This window comes from Protopterus annectens, chromosome 2.part1 (assembly GCF_019279795.1).
Source record: "Protopterus annectens isolate FY-2018-M chromosome 2.part1, PAN1.0, whole genome shotgun sequence".
Lineage (NCBI taxonomy): Eukaryota > Metazoa > Chordata > Ceratodontiformes > Protopteridae > Protopterus > Protopterus annectens.
In genome coordinates this window covers 1,472,579,302-1,472,594,847 of record NC_056729.1, presented here as the reverse complement: position 1 = coordinate 1,472,594,847, position 15,546 = coordinate 1,472,579,302, and the positions used below count along the sequence as shown (strand labels likewise).

The window sequence follows — 15,546 nt, the reverse complement described above, 5'->3', positions numbered from 1 at the left end:
GGCACATATACCAAGAGATCCATTAGATCTCTTTTCATATAGTCCAGTGAGGTATGTCTCAGGTCATTTGCACCCACATGGGCTGTGACAGAATCAAATTGGTACCTGGGATGCAGTAACTTCAGTGCATGTGTGACAGTGTGGATCTTGGCTTTAGACAGGCAACTAACTGTTATGTTCTCCTTGTCCAACCTAGTGAGTGGGACATCTGTCCCCAGTGAGTGACAAGAGTATTGGGTAACGTCTTTGCTTTCCTTCTGGGCTTTGCACATGGGAGACCTTTAGGTGTAGGCTTATGTGAGATGTTTGGTGCTGCTTTTGGTTTGTGCTTTAGTGATTGCTAAGAAGCAGTGTTGCCATTAGGTGGCTTTGGATGTCTTGGAAATTTGGGAAGCTTTCTTTTAAGTGCCTCAGCATAAGACAATCTCTGCGTGTGGGAATGGTATGTGTGAGGGATGTAGTATGGGTATTCCTGACAGCCTAGTTTGTATGCAAGGTGTTTGGCCCCCAGGGAAGTTGTGTATTTACATTTCTTGTATACAATGTTATTTTTTTCAATAATTAACTGCTTGTCTGATAACGAGACAATTACTGCATTGCCTTAGGATGCCCAAATCTACCAAGCTGGCTGCAGGAACATTTGGAAATTGCATATCCATGTTGTCTGGTCCTGCAATAAGGATGGCTGTTTAGGAATAAGGGTTGGGCTTTAACATGGGACTCCTAGGGTAGTTTCTGGGATTAAAGCAGTATGCTATATAATGCTAGGATATGATAGTGCTATTCAATGCACTAGCTAGCTGATCTAAGCTTATTTCTGCACAATGCTACACCTTTTAATAGGTTTCGCCTCTAATCCTAAGTTTATAGGTAAATTTCACTTTCTAAGCATTTGCTACTATACAGGACATGCTGACCACTGCAGAGAGAGCAGGTAAACATATTCTTCCACAGTATGTCGGATCCTGGAATTTCTTAATGTAAAAGCACAGCAAAAGCAGTTCTTGAGTGTGGAGTAAACAATAAATAACTACCAAACAATCAAGTCTGTGGCTAAGCCGCCATTCTGCAAAGAGATTTGGAGGCACACAGACTAGAAAAGCCAACAAATATGGAAATAACTGATGTGAAGTTGTTAAATCTCGCCGTTTATTGTCACTGATGGGTTCGGAGCCAGTCCTCGGCTCCGACATCGCTGATAGCAAAGCTGAAGGTTTGCCAGTAGCTTGAGACCAAGCCCCTTATTCCACAATGCACTGCCAGAATTACTTCAGATCTAGTTTGCCGTGGCAAGAGAGATCTCGGTGATCCAGCTAGCTCGGACCATTTGTGGGAAAACTAACAGCAAGTTTATAAAGAAATCTTTTCTTTTATTACTAAAATAGTTGTCTGTTCATATCAGGTTGTTTATTAATATAATCTATAGTTTATGTAGTTTTAAACAGTTTAAATATTTATTGCCCTGTTGGCTTCTTGGTTTGTGTGGGCCTTTACCTTATTTACTCTTATTAGTCTTTCTAATAGTCAGGGTTCTTCTTTGTGGGCCTCTTAGCCCTATATTTGTAATCTGTAATTATCTTGTTATAGGCCCTGTTTGGGCTTAGTAGTTTTGTGGATCTTTACAAGTGAGTAAGGATTTTTCTGTCTTACTCTTTTCAGTTTACTGTGTGTTATTAACTATGTCAGATGAAAAGGAGAAATCCCATCCTAAATCGGGATTCAAAAAATGCCCAGATTGTGGGCAGAAAAAGTCCGTCACTGACGGACACATCCAATGTGTCTACTGTCTAGGGGCTAAACACCTCCAAGACACTTGCAGCATTTGCCATTCTTTTTCTTCAAGAGTTCTCTTGGAGAGGAGGAGGAAGCTAGTAGACAGGGGATTGCTAGAACAATCTTTTTCTGAGGTTTTAAGTAGCCATGAGGGTACTAGCATGTCCTCCAAATCCTCAAAATCCAGATCTTCAGACAAAGTGACAAAAAAGGCAAAACTTTTAGGAGGAGGATCATCAGTTCCACAGACCTCGGAACCGAGTGTACCTCTGAGTCGGAGCCAGCTCTCGGTTTTGGAGCCGGTCTCTGAAGTTCCTACTTCACCTCTGCTCCAGTCAGCACCTTTGGTGCATTCAGCTAAGTCCTCAGTCAGCCTTTCAGATTTGGACATGGATCGGGTAGTGCAGAAGCTTTTACAGGCACCAGGACTTGCCAAATTGTTGTCGGCCCTGACTAGCTCGCCGGTGCCGAAGACCATGGAACCGGATTTGTCTACTCCTCCTCCGAGCCGTACTGGACTCTCGGAGCCGAAGGAAACTGAACTGATGGATGTCGAACGCTTGGAGCTGAAATCCACACCGGTGTTATCGGCTCCATCTACTTGGATGTCCTCGGCGCCGACCGAGGACTCTAGGAGCCAACGCTGTCCCATCGGGTCTGGGGAGGATAGTCAAACCGATTTGTCGGTGCCGACTCTTCCTCTCGGGGCTTCGGCTCGGATGAGCTCGGCTCCTACCTCGGGCTCGGAGCTCAGGGTTTCGGTGCGGGAGGATCGGATGGTACTCTCGGGTCCATCCATTCCTTCTCGTCGGTGCCTTCGATGGTATGAGGAGAGTTTTGTCTCCAAAGACAACGTCAGCATTGGTTCAGCATTCCCTCTCCCCTCAAGTTCCTGCGTCTGCTTCTACATATACCGGTCCCTCTAAGCGTAGAGACCCATAGCCTCAAGTACCCCCACAGGGCATCCCCTACTCTTCTGAGACCTCCCCAGATCCCCCCACTGAGGAGGTGCCCAGGAAGAGACTGTGCAAGAGGAGGCACTTAGACTCCACACAGGAGTCTGACATCTGATATGGACTTAGATGAGTCAGAAGGGTCCCCTCAATCCCCCTCTGAGGATATCTCTTTTGCAGAGATACTAGAGATCCTTAGAGGGGCGATTGGCAGTCCAAGACCCTTACTGAGGATGAGTCTGTGCTCTTGAAGGCTTTTGGGTCTCAACCTTCCACTTCATGGGTGTCTCCACCTTACAATGAGCTCATGGAACTGATTTCTTGTAAGGCGTGGGAGTCACCAGAGGCCATGGAATCTGTTCATCGTAAGCCCAATAAATTCATATCTGTCCCAGTGGGCAAGCCATTTTTGACAAAGGGAGTGCCTGTCAATGCCATGGTGGTAGCTGCAGCCATCAAAAAGGAAGTATCTGAGACATCCACCTCTATCCATCCCCATAACAGAGATTCTAGGGTCATGGATAGATATGGGAAGCACATGTTTAGTTCAGCGACTTTTTCTCTGCGATCACTGAACTACTTAACCCACTTTATGAGACTACAGAGAGATCTCCTGAAAGAGCTAGGAGATACTCTCCAGGGTACGGTAGCTACAGGGGTGGTCAACAAAGTCAACATCCAGCTCGCTACCCTAAACTCTGTGGTAAACTCATCCATGCGTCTCATATCCTATGCAGCTGATGGTTTAAGTAGAGCCGCTAGTTTGGGCATTGCTCTTCGAAGACAAGCCTGGATGTGTCTCTGTTCCTTTGCGGAACCCTTTAAGTCTTCCTTTATTAATACCCCATTCGATGGCTCACCACTGTTTGGGCCCAAAGTAAAGGAAACTTTAACCAGGTGTGAGCAGGAAGGCAAGACCTTATCTGCCTTTGGAGTCCGTTTTTCGACCCCTACTCGGCCCTACCCCAAGGGCCCTAGGGGAGGAAAAATGTGGTTCCAAAAAGCACAGGGAGCCTTTCAGGACACACATGGAGAAACCCCCTCGAGGCAGAGGAGGGGATTATAACAGAAGACGCTGCACCCACGGCAGAGGGGGTCCTCAGCAACAGGGTGACAGGGGTCAGTTCTCTGGTCAACCCTACCAGCACCCCTGAAAGGGGGCCCGAATGTTCGGCTCTGGAGGCAGTCGGGGTGATCACTTGTCTTTGTACCCAGAAGCCTGGCTAAACATAACATCAGATACTTGGGTACAAAGCATCATTTCCAGAGGATATTTCATACCATTCTCTTCCCCTCCCATTCCTGTAAAGAGAATTCCAGATGTTCCACCCAATCTCAGGGAACAAGCAATCGTAGAGGTCCACAGATTGCTAGAAAAAAAAGAGTCATCCAACCAGTCCCAACAGACCAAGTTGGATTCGGAACTTAATCAAGATTCTTTTTGGTACTAAAAACAGGGGACTGGAGACCTATCTTGGACCTCAGCAGACTCAACCAGTTCATACAGAAAGAGAAGTTCCAAATGGTCACGCTTCAGTCCATTCCTCCCTTCCTAGGGAAAGGCGATTGGATGTGCTCCATAGATCTCAAGGACGTGTACTATCACATAAAGATGAATAGATGCTCCAGAGATCATCTGCGCTTCTGGCTGGGAGCCAATCATTACCAGTTTCGAGCCCTGCCCTTTGGTCTCACTACAGCCCCCAGAGTGTTCACCAAATGCATGGCCATGGTCACGGCTAACCTGAGACGTCTAGGATTCCAGGTGTTTCCATAACTAGACGATTGGCTCCTCACCGCTGCCACCGGGCATCAATTGACTCAGGCAGCACAATACACTCTGACACTCTACCATCAATTAGGCATTACAATCAACTTCAAAAAGTCTGCCTTATCGCCATCGCAGCATACCGTTTTTATAGGAGCAGAGCTAGATACCTCAACTACCACTCTACGTCTCCCTGTTGAAAGAATCTCTCTTCTCCACCAAAACATCAGCTCACTGGTGTCAAAGAACAAAGCTACAGCAGCAGAGGTATTGAAGATGCTAGGTTTGATGGCGGCAGCAATCCTGGCTATACCACTCGCAAAGATGCATATGCAAATTCTTCAATGGCTCCTCTCCGCTCAGTGGTCTTACCAGAAACTACCGATGCACCACATGATTCTCATCACGGATTCTTGCAGGAGAGACCTTCGGTGGTGGTTGATGTCTGTTCATGTCACAATCGGAAGACCCTTTGTTCTCCCCCCCCCCCCCCAGTAGCCACTGGGACCACCCTGATAGGGTGAGGGGGGGCATTTTCAGGGAAAGACTGCCCAAGGCACATGGACAGATCGAGAATCACATCTGCACATCTATGTTCTAGAGCTGAGAGCAGTGCTTCTGGCGTTGCAGGACTTTCAGGACTCTCTTCCTCTAGGAACTGTTGCAATTCAGACGGACAAAATGTCAGTAGTCTGGTACTTGAACAAGCAAGGCGGAACCAAGTCTTACCCCCTTTGTCGAGAAGCCCTCAGGGTCTGGCAATGGGCTGTGTCGTCCCAGCGTTTTCTGTTAGCAACGCACATCCCGGGGAAGTCCAACGTGATAGCGGACAAGCTAAGCAGGGCGATATTGCTCCCTCACGAGTGGTCTCTCAAACAACAGGTTGCGGAGTTGATTTTCCGCAAATGGGGCCAGCCTTGCTGTGATCTTTTTGCCAGCCACATCAATTCAAAATGCAGAAGCTACTTTGCCCTAATACCACCCCCCGGGCATCCCCCGGGAGATGCACTTTTACACGATTGGCCCCCGGGTCTCCTTTATGCATTTCCACCCTTCCCATTAATACCCAGATTATTAAAGAAAGCAAAATCACTTTTATTTCAGAATGTTTGACAAAACTTTTTAAGGAAGGGGCAGCAGCTACTACAGTTCGAGTTCATTTAGCTGCCATCTCAAATTTTCACCTTGGGTTTGGTGGCTCAAATGTTATGGGCCATAAATTATCTAAGACTTTTCTTAAAGATGTTCTTCATATGAGACCTCCAATCAAAATTCCCTATTCTCCCTGGAATTTAAACCTTATGCTGTCTCAAATTATTCTTCCTCCTTTTGAACCAGCATCTTCTTGTGATCTAAAATTTTTATCCGGGAAAACTATATTTCTTGTGGCCATTACTTCTGCCCGCAGAGTGTCAGAACTTCAAGTATTATCTATCAGACCACCCTACATGATTTTCCATGCTGATAGAGTATCTCAGAACAAACCCCTCATTTTTACCTAAAGTCTGTTCTGAGTCAAATATTAATCAGGTCATTGAGCTACCAGTCTTTTTTTCCCAACCACTCTAACAAATTGGAATACATGCTGCACAAACTTGATGTTCACAGACAGCTCAGATTTTATCTTGACAGAACTAAGGATATTAGAAAATCAGACCAACTTTTTGTATCCTTCTCAGAAGCAAGAAAAGGCAATCCTGTGGCTAAAACAACCTTATCTAAATGGTTATCCGACTGTATATCCTTTGTTTATGAAAATGCAATCATGCCATTAACACCCAAACCTAAGGCTCATTCTACCAGAGCCGTCTCTACGTCTTCTGCCTTTCAAGCTAAATTGCCCCTTGACAATATTTGCGTTGCAGCCACTTGGTCTAAGCCTCATACCTTTATTACACATTACAAAGTAGATAAGGCTTCAAGGGACAGGTCTTCCTTTGGTTCAACGGTACTGAAGAACATACTCTCATGAGCCACCCAGGGTTGAGGGTGCTGGGGATGCTACCCATCAGTGAGAATAAATGGTGAGATTTAACAACTTCACATAAAGAAGTTATGTACTTACCATAACATTCCATGTGAGTTGTTTATCTCACCTTTATTCTCACATCCCTCCCTCCTTCCCCCTCCTGGCTGGCTGACTGTTGACTTACAGGCTAGTACCATTCTGGTTATTCAATATTTCTTCTTCCCCCTTGGGAAGTGTTCTTGGTAGAAATATATAAAAGGATATGTTATATGTATGTATATTGCAGCAAACAAGATCTGAGGTAATTCTGGCAGTGCATTGTAGGATAAGGGGCTTGGTCTCGAGCTACTGGCAAACCTTGAGCTTTGCTATCGGCCGTGTCGGAGCCGAGGATCGGCTCCGAACCCATCAGTGAGAATAAAGGCGAGATAAACAACTCACATGGAACGTTATGGTAAGTACATAACTTTTTTTTTTGCCTCAAAATTAAATAAATCCTTTAAAAATGTTCGGAAAAAGAAATGATCATTGTATAGAGCAAGTACAAGTGCAGTTAATTGAGAAAATATTCTTATCTTCGCTTGGATGACTCTGGATGCATTTGAAACCCTGAAAAAGTGCTGCATGGTTCTCTGTAAGTGAACAAAGAGCCTTGCAACTTGCCTGATTTATAGTAGAGAAAAAAAAGCTTGTAAACTGACTCCTGTGCCTTCTAGCTAATAAACAACCACAGTTTGAGACTCTTCCAGTGCTTCACAACTCAGAGAGACCAGGTAAACAACTTCTGCCACAAGATGTCTGATCCTGGAATCTGTTAAGTGTAAAAGCACAGCAAAAGCAACTTTCAGTGTAGATTAAACAACACAACTGCCAGATGACTAGTTCTGTGGCTGCTTTGCCCCTTTGCAAAGACATTTGGAAGTACACAGACTAGAAAAACCAACAAACACAGAAATGGCAAGTTTTGCCACAAAATTAAATATATTTTTTAAAAGTACTCTTAACAATAGAGATCGCTGTATAAAGCAAGTAGAAGTGCAGTAAATCAAACACAATGTTCTTAGCTTGGATGGCTGTAGATGCAGTTGAAACAGTGGGAAGTCTCTCTGTAAGCTACTTATTTTAAGCAGATAAGTCACAGTCATCTGTTTTATGAGCTAAAGTAATTAAAAAGGACACCCTTGACCTGCCATGGGGGTGCCTTATTTCACATTGTTTGAAGCACAGATAATTTGAAATTCAGACTTAAAATTTGAGACACAAATTGTACAAGTGTGGGGTACTTGTGAAGTATAGAGATTTTCAACCTTCCTGTGAAATTACTGTTTTATATTAAACAAAAATAATTTTAGAAATGGATAAAATGTTATTGCTGTTATATTTTATGTATCTCATTTCTTTAATATTTTCTTGTAAGAAAATTAATTAAGAGAAATCTGTATCTCGGATTGGTCATGATTTAGTTGTATGAAATCATTTCATCATTTTATGCCAAATGTTTCCTTCCATTCTACTTTTTTGTGTTATTTTCACTCAGAAAGCAATGTCGTAATGAACACTGACCCTTCTTCTGGAGCCTCAAGCCCTACACTGGAAAATCCACAGTCTACACTTTCTGTTACTGAAGAAAATGCCCAAGGGTTTGTCAGCATGCTGACTGAATTACTGTTTGAGCTGCATGTTGCTGCCACTCCTGACAAACTTAACAAGGTTAGTGATTAAGGCTGTTAGGTTGTTTTGCAGGTTTACAACTGGTATAAGTAAATTTTTTAAAACTTGGCCTCTGTTTAATACTTACACACAATGATGGTTTAGATAGTTCAGCCACCACTTTTACTGCTGTCATATGGTTTTGTTACATAATTAAAAATGTTAACATCTGTTTAAATGTTACTCTTTCCATACCTACAACGTCATTTTAGTACATGCACATTACATGTACATCATCCAACAAATAGGTGACACACTCTGGCACATTTCCGTGCACTGAGGAAATATCCTGCATCTATATTAGTCATGGCTTAAGAATAGTTCTGCTCCTGTTTTTCACCACTGGTGAAGGATGCAAGCTGCTCTTGCTGTTGGGGATAAGTAAAAGGGGAAGAAAGACAATATGTATGTTGTCTTTAGTTTCCACTAAAGAAGTCAGCTGTTTCTTTTTTTTGTCCAAACCTAGAAAAAAACACCCTCTGAGATAGCCTCCCTCTTCAACACATACTTCATCGACACCATCAAAAAACTTACTACCACCTTCCCATCAGGAACTCAACCTGTACCTTCCTCTTCTAATCCTCTGCCCACTTTCACTTTAACACCCATACCCACCTCCACCATCAAAAAGCGTTTTCACAAACCTGAACCCTGCTCCGCCTCCGCTAACCTACCCACAGAATACTTGCAACTCTCAGCCTCCTCCATTGCATATCCTATCAGCATCCTCCTTAACAGGTCTATTTAGGAGTCCTATGTACCCAATATCTGGAAAAAAGCATTTATCCTTCCTCTTCATAAAGGGGACAACAACTCTGACATCTCAGACTTCTGTCCTATAGCCATCCCCTCCCCAGTCACCAAAATACTTGAGGAATGTCACCTGACCTAAAACCAAATCCTCTCCCCCACTCAACATGGCTTTAGGTCCGGTCATAGTGCTAACACACTGCCCTCATTTCCTTCTTTGATACAGTAAATATTACCTCCCATCTCCAATTTAAAAACTCCTCAAAACTCATTACTTAAATAACTGGCTTTGCTCATGCTACTCCCCAGGCTAATCCATACTCTGCACTGTTGCTAGGAATCTGTCATGATCCAACTGTTCCAATGATAAGTCCTTTACAGAGCCAGTTGACCTGTTTAACTAATGTAAAGTTCTGAACAGAATGAGCAACCTTCTAGAGAAATAAGAAAAAAAAATGTAACAAGGTTTTCTTGCATGCGTCATTCACTATTGCAATTACATAGAAATTGTTAATGCCTGCTTATGTATGTCTATTTGTATTCTAGTATGTATACGTTCTTATAGTTATGTGGAGCTTTTCTCCCTGGGCCTCCACTGAAAATGGACCTGTGTTCAGTCGGACTTCCCCAGTTAAGAAATGTAAAATAAATAAATAAATAAATAGAGCTTGAGATGCTGGTACCTTAGTCTCAGCACTCTTCCTGGATTTATCAAAGGCTTTTGACACTATTTCCCACTCCCTCCTGCTTACTAAACTCGACAGTTTTGGATTATCTACCCCTACCCTACAGTAGTTCACTATCTCAGTAATAGGCAGCAATCTACTTAATGGCAACACTCTTCCTCTCCTTTAATTATTTATTTCAGTTTGATGACCGGGGTGTTCCACTGGGCTCGAAAGCCCATTTTCAGTGGAGGCCCGGGGAGAAAAGCTCCACATACAAGGACAACAGAACAGTAAAGAGACTATTTTGAGTTAAAATCATAAAGCAACTATTACAGTAAAACATACAGATACAAATTAATAGTTAAGGAAACAAATTTGAGGATACAATTACCATGAGATACTAAATCAGTGACATCATGAGGTAAATAGTAATGTAGCAAGTGAGTCTTAGGTTCATACTAGGCTATCTGCCCTAGGGCATTTATAAGCCTAGCCAGTGTGTGTTTGGCTTTCGCCACCCGTTTTAAATTAGTTTTGCTATGCCCTTTTCAAGGTTAGTATACTGTGCCTCTGTCTAACAGTGACACAGAAGTGATACCCGGGGTAAACCTACGATCTCCCATCCACTCATCAAGATTCCTCTTGAAGAGAGTCAATGAGGGACTCTGCCTAACCTGGACTGGGATTTTATTCCAGAGTGAAGGGAGCCTCTGGGTTATGAATCTGTCCCTCCAGCATGTCCTATTTATTTCAGTGCTGAGGTTCAAGTCTCTTGAGCACGTGGCTCGATGGGATTTGGATTTTCTGAGGTGCAGCATGTCCATTAATTCCGGGTTGGACATGGCTTTATACGTCAGGCACAGATCGCCTCTGAGCAGGCGGTATGCCACTGAGTAGAGCTGGAGTTTCTTTAACCGGGCAGCATATGGCATCTGTTTGAGCCCTTTGATCCTCTTGGTGAGGTACTTTTGGGGTCTTTCCAGTTGCAAGTGTCTGGTAAGGTACATCCCAAAAGGGGCATTGTACTCAATTATGGGCCTGATGAGGGATGAGTAAAGAGGCACAATGACCTCCCCTGATCTAGATGTGAATCCCTTCATGATTAGGTGGGCTATATAAAATGTTTTTCTAACCACTTTGGCCACGTGGTTGTCAAATGAGAGATTGCTATCAACTTGGGTCCCCAGGTCCCTAATTACTTCTTCTGTACTTAATGGATTACCACCTATGTGGTAATTTGTGGGCACTTTGTTTTGCCAAAGGGGATGACTATACACTTTTGGCATTTAGCTTGAGGCCATGGCTCTGGCACCAGTTGTCTGTTTCTATGAGGCCCTTTTGGAGGATGCTTGTGTCGGCTGGAGAGTCGATTATGGCGCCCAGTTTGCAGTCATCTGCGAACTTGGTCAGCCACAGTCCTTCCGTGTTGGCCTGTACCTCTGAGAAATATATACCGAACAAGAGAGGTCCCAGGACTGAGCCTTGTGGGACGCCACTTGTAACTGGTTTGGAGTCTGACATGGCTCCAGCAATTCTAACCATGTGGGTTCTGTCCTTGAGCCAGTTTGCAACCCATCTATTGACATAGGGGTTTATATTTAAGCTGGTGAACTTATCTATAATGCCTGAGTGGGGTATTGTATCGAAGGCTTTTGTGAGGTCCAGGTAGGATGTGTGGACCACCTTCCCCTCGTCAATGGCCTTGGTGACTGTTTCAAAGAAATCAACCAGGTTTAAGAGGCAGGATCTGCCCTTAACAAAGCCAAACTGGGTAGGATCCAGTGTCTGTAGGTCCCCAATATCTTTATTTATGAGGTCCATGATGATCATTTCCATAGCTTTGCAGACCAAGCTAGTTAGGCTTATGGGGCGATAGTTTCCAGGATCCGTTGAGGCACCACCTTTGTGGAGAGGGACCACTGTTGCTGTACGCCACTCTTTGGGTACATATCCTGTAGTAAGGCTGAGATTGAACAGTAGTTTTATGTTTGGGTTTAGCTCTTCTTAGAGTTCATGTAGGATGCAGCCCAGGACACCATCTGGTCCCATTGATGCTGTGTTTTTTGCTTTGGAGAGGGCAGCTCTTACCTGAGCATCTGAGATGTCAGGGAGGCAGCACTCTGCTGGGATAGATATTTGCCCTTTGGTGGGAGGGGAGAAGTTTGCGCTGAACCTGTCAGCTAGGATGTTGGCAATGTCTGTGGGTTCGGTGTATTTTTTGTCATTTTGGACTAATTCTGAGCATATCTGGGAATTCCCACCCAGGTTCCTAACATAACTAAAGAAAGCCTTGTGATTATCCTTGGTGTCCTGTGCAATTTTTCCCTCGAAGCTGGCCTTAGACGATTTTATGAGTGCCCGTAGTTTTTTGCTAATACTGATCAGAGATGCCTTTCCTTTTTGGGATTTTGCTCTATCATGCAGTAGCTTCCTCCTTCTATTGTATAGTTTGTTTATGGCTGGGGTCTACCATTCAGGATGTTTGCCTTTGGAGGATTGGGTCTTGGTTTTATTTGGTTTTAAATGACATAAGAGTGTTACATAGGTAGGAGGGTAGTAGGTTAGGTTTGGAGAGTGCAGTTGCACTTCCTGTTACGGAGCAAGTAGGAATGGAGTTTGGTTTTGAAGTTGTTGAAGTTATTGGTGGTTCTTAAGAAGGGGGGGGGATTCCATTTTTTGGCTAGGGAAAAGGACAAGAGGTGCTGTCCTGCTGGACGCTTTGGTTTGTAGACAGTGATGAGGTTTTGCTGAGCAGATCTGAGTGGCCTGCTAGGGGTATATGGCTGTAGGATATTGGATAGTGCTGGACATATAGAAGGGTTAAATAAAAGCCTATGGGCAGTGGTAAGTTGGTGGCAGTCTAGAAGGTTGGGAAGTTGTAGGCAGTTCAGTGAGTGGAGGGTGGAACAGTGGTGGGAGGAATGTTTGGCATTAATGGCGAATTTAGAAATTTTGTTATAGCAACTTTCCATTTTGGTGGTGGTAGAGGCGGATAAGTTAGTAAGTAGGGGGGCACCATATATAAGTGAGGGAAGAAGATAGTTCGTGGCGAGGGTCTGTCTAGTAGAATGGGAGAGATGGTGGCTATTTCTATATAGCAGACTAAGTTTTTGATGGGTTTTTTTTGTTGTTTAGTTGAATATGGGTGTCAAATTTGAGGTATTCATCTATGGTAACCCCGAGTAGTTTGGCATGGGGAACAATTTCTATGGTTGAGTTGTTGGCTTTTAATTTGGAAAGAGCTTTTGTCCAAAGTGGTGGATTTAGAGGCAAGGAAGAGTAGTATTTTAGATTTGTTAGCGTTTAGAGATGGGTGGTTTTGAAGCATCCAATTCTCAATGGTGGAGAAGGCGGTTTGAGTGAAGGATTGGAGTTCAGGGGGGTTAGGGGTGCAGCAGATTACTGTGGAGTCATCGGCGTTTTATACAATTTTAGTATTTGGAATAGCAGAATAGAAATTGTTAACAAAGATATTAAATAGCATGGGGCCAAGAATGGAACCTTGGGGAACACCTGTAGGGGTAGGAAGGAAGTTTGAGGTGCCTTTCTTCCATTTTACAGCTTGGGATCTGTCAGTTAGGTAACTAGAGAACCAGGATAGGGTACTGTGAGGGAGGTTGAGGTTAGCTAGGTGGCTGAGGAGATGAGTATGCGAGATAGTATCGAAGGCCTTGGAGAGATCTAGAAGAACTGTAGAAACTGTTACCAGAGTCATGGGCATGATTGACTCTATCTAGGAAGGAGAGAAGAGCAGTTATAGTGCTGTGGCCAGGATGGAAGCCATGTTGGGTGTGGGCGATGAGGTGGTTGGTTAGGTAGGGCATTAGCTGGGAGTGAATGCATTTTTCCATAATTTTTGATATTGGGGATAGGATGGCTATGGGGCAGAAGTTTGAGGTGTTATTATTTTTACCATCTTTATGGAGGGATGTATGAAGGCGGCACGCCACAGCTTGGGGACATAAGATTCCTGTATGGATCTGTTAATTAGGATGATAATGGGGAGGGTAATTCCGTCTGCAGCAGTTTGTAAGAATTTGGATGGAATGTTATCTGGGGCATAAGAGCATGGTTTTAGTTTGGTGAGCAACTTTTTTATGTAATAAGTAGAAACTGGTTTAAGTTTGGGGAGAGAGTTGGGTTTAGGGACTGAGAAAGGATGAGTAAACTGTCTGGATGCGTTGTTTGGGAAGGAATTAGTAAGTTGAGCTATGGAACTGGTGAAGAAGGAGTTGAAGACAGTGGCAATTTCAGTGTCAGAATTGGTGGTATCAGGACAAGGATTGTTTTTTGTGCCTGGGTTGAGAAGAGAGTTAATGGAGTTTCAGAACTGTTTGGGGTTTTTGGAATGTTTGACTTGGAGTTTCATATAGAAGGATTGCTTGTCTTTGATTATATGTCTTTTAGACAAGTGAGTGAAGCAGCTCTAGAAGAACAATCAGTGAAATGCTGATTGCTCAGGTAAGGTACAGAATGGGTAAGTATAGAGTGAGTAGAAGAAAAATGGTGTAGTTCAGAGGGGAGAGTAGTGTTAACTCAAAACCAGAGGTGTGTATGAGGGTGAGAGGAGCGAAGTATGGTAAGCGGAGATAAAGTGGAGGTGACTGTTAGGATAACAGGATAGACTAGTGGACAGGGCTGGCTTAGAGTGCCACCTGGTGGACAAGGAGAGTCACTACTGCAGGAGTAATTTCTGGGAAAGGCTGGTCGTGGAATAAGTACAGTTATAGTTCAGCTAAAGGAGGAAGAAACAGAGAGACAGAGGGTCATTGAACTAACTACAGGGTTCTGAGGGAGGGGGGGCTACGGCTGCTGGCAGTCCTGGCTGGAGGCGTACAGTTTACAAGCAGTGGGAATTAAACAATTGTAGTTGTTGGCTTATCTGCCAGTGTTAAAAAAAAAAAACATACTTTCTTCCTTTCAAGGAAGAGCGCAGGGACTAGATTACAGGGCGATGAGACAGCAGGTAGTTTGGGACGGGTCCTTGGTTTCCAGGTGATCAGATTCCTAGCTTCAAGTCGAGGGAAAGCAGGCTGGAGAGCTGGGAACAGTTAGGGAGCAAGAAGGGCAGTGGAGGGAAAAAGAAAAAAAAATAGCCCTTGTTAGAAAATTCTGGCAATATGACCAAATGAATACAAAAAATGCAACATTAAGATATTCAATCAACAAGCTGGATATTGTTCTGTAGAAAGTTGAAAATTATCAGCATTACTACATTCTCCGAACATCATAAGCAGTTTGTCGACTACAAATTAACCACCAGTACAGGTGTCCCCCAAGGCTCAATACTGGGACCCCTCTTATTCAGCATATTTTTCAATAACTTTCATTCCTCTCACCCACAGTACTGTCGTCCAATATGCAGATGATTCAGCTATTATCTGCTCTGCTTAGTCTGCCCCTACACTTCAGCATCTCACCCAAGAAGCATTTAATTCCAACGAAACCTGGATGTCCCAAAACCATCTCGCTCTCACCCCCAATAAAACAAAATTTTAATATTTACACCTACAAAATCCAACACTGTTGACAAGTCACTGTTCTTCATTCATACCTATAATAACACCATCATTGAAGTTGTCCCCAGTACCAAATTGCTAGGTGTTACCATCAATGACAGATTATCTTTTGACCTTCACATCTACAGCAACATAAAAAAAAACATCAAAAACTAGGTGCCCTGTATAAGCTCAACTGTTTTCTTAGCCTCTGCGCCAAAAAGGGTCTGGCCTCATCCTTTCTGCTTCCAGCACTCCTATATGGTGCTCTCATCCTCACTAATCTACAGTCCTCCTTAAGGACATAACTAGACTCCTGCTACAACAAAATTGCTAAATTTGCTACAAATGCTATATTTTCCACCCATCACTGTTCCTCTCTGCATCAACTAAATTGGCTAGATTTCCCTCACTATCTCACCTTCTTACAATTAACTACAGCCCACAAGCTTATCTA

General features: G+C 43.6%; 1 protein-coding gene across 1 annotated transcript in view; it reads left to right on the top strand.

Annotated features, from left to right (window-relative positions):
• Positions 1 to 15,546, top strand: part of FAM114A1 (family with sequence similarity 114 member A1) — a 1,202,629-nt gene that overhangs the window by 737,115 nt on the left and 449,968 nt on the right. Inside the window, exon 9 of the mRNA XM_044062942.1 lies at positions 8,001 to 8,173. Coding sequence (XP_043918877.1) covers positions 8,001 to 8,173 — 173 coding nt within the window. The remainder of the gene's footprint in view (positions 1 to 8,000; positions 8,174 to 15,546) is intronic.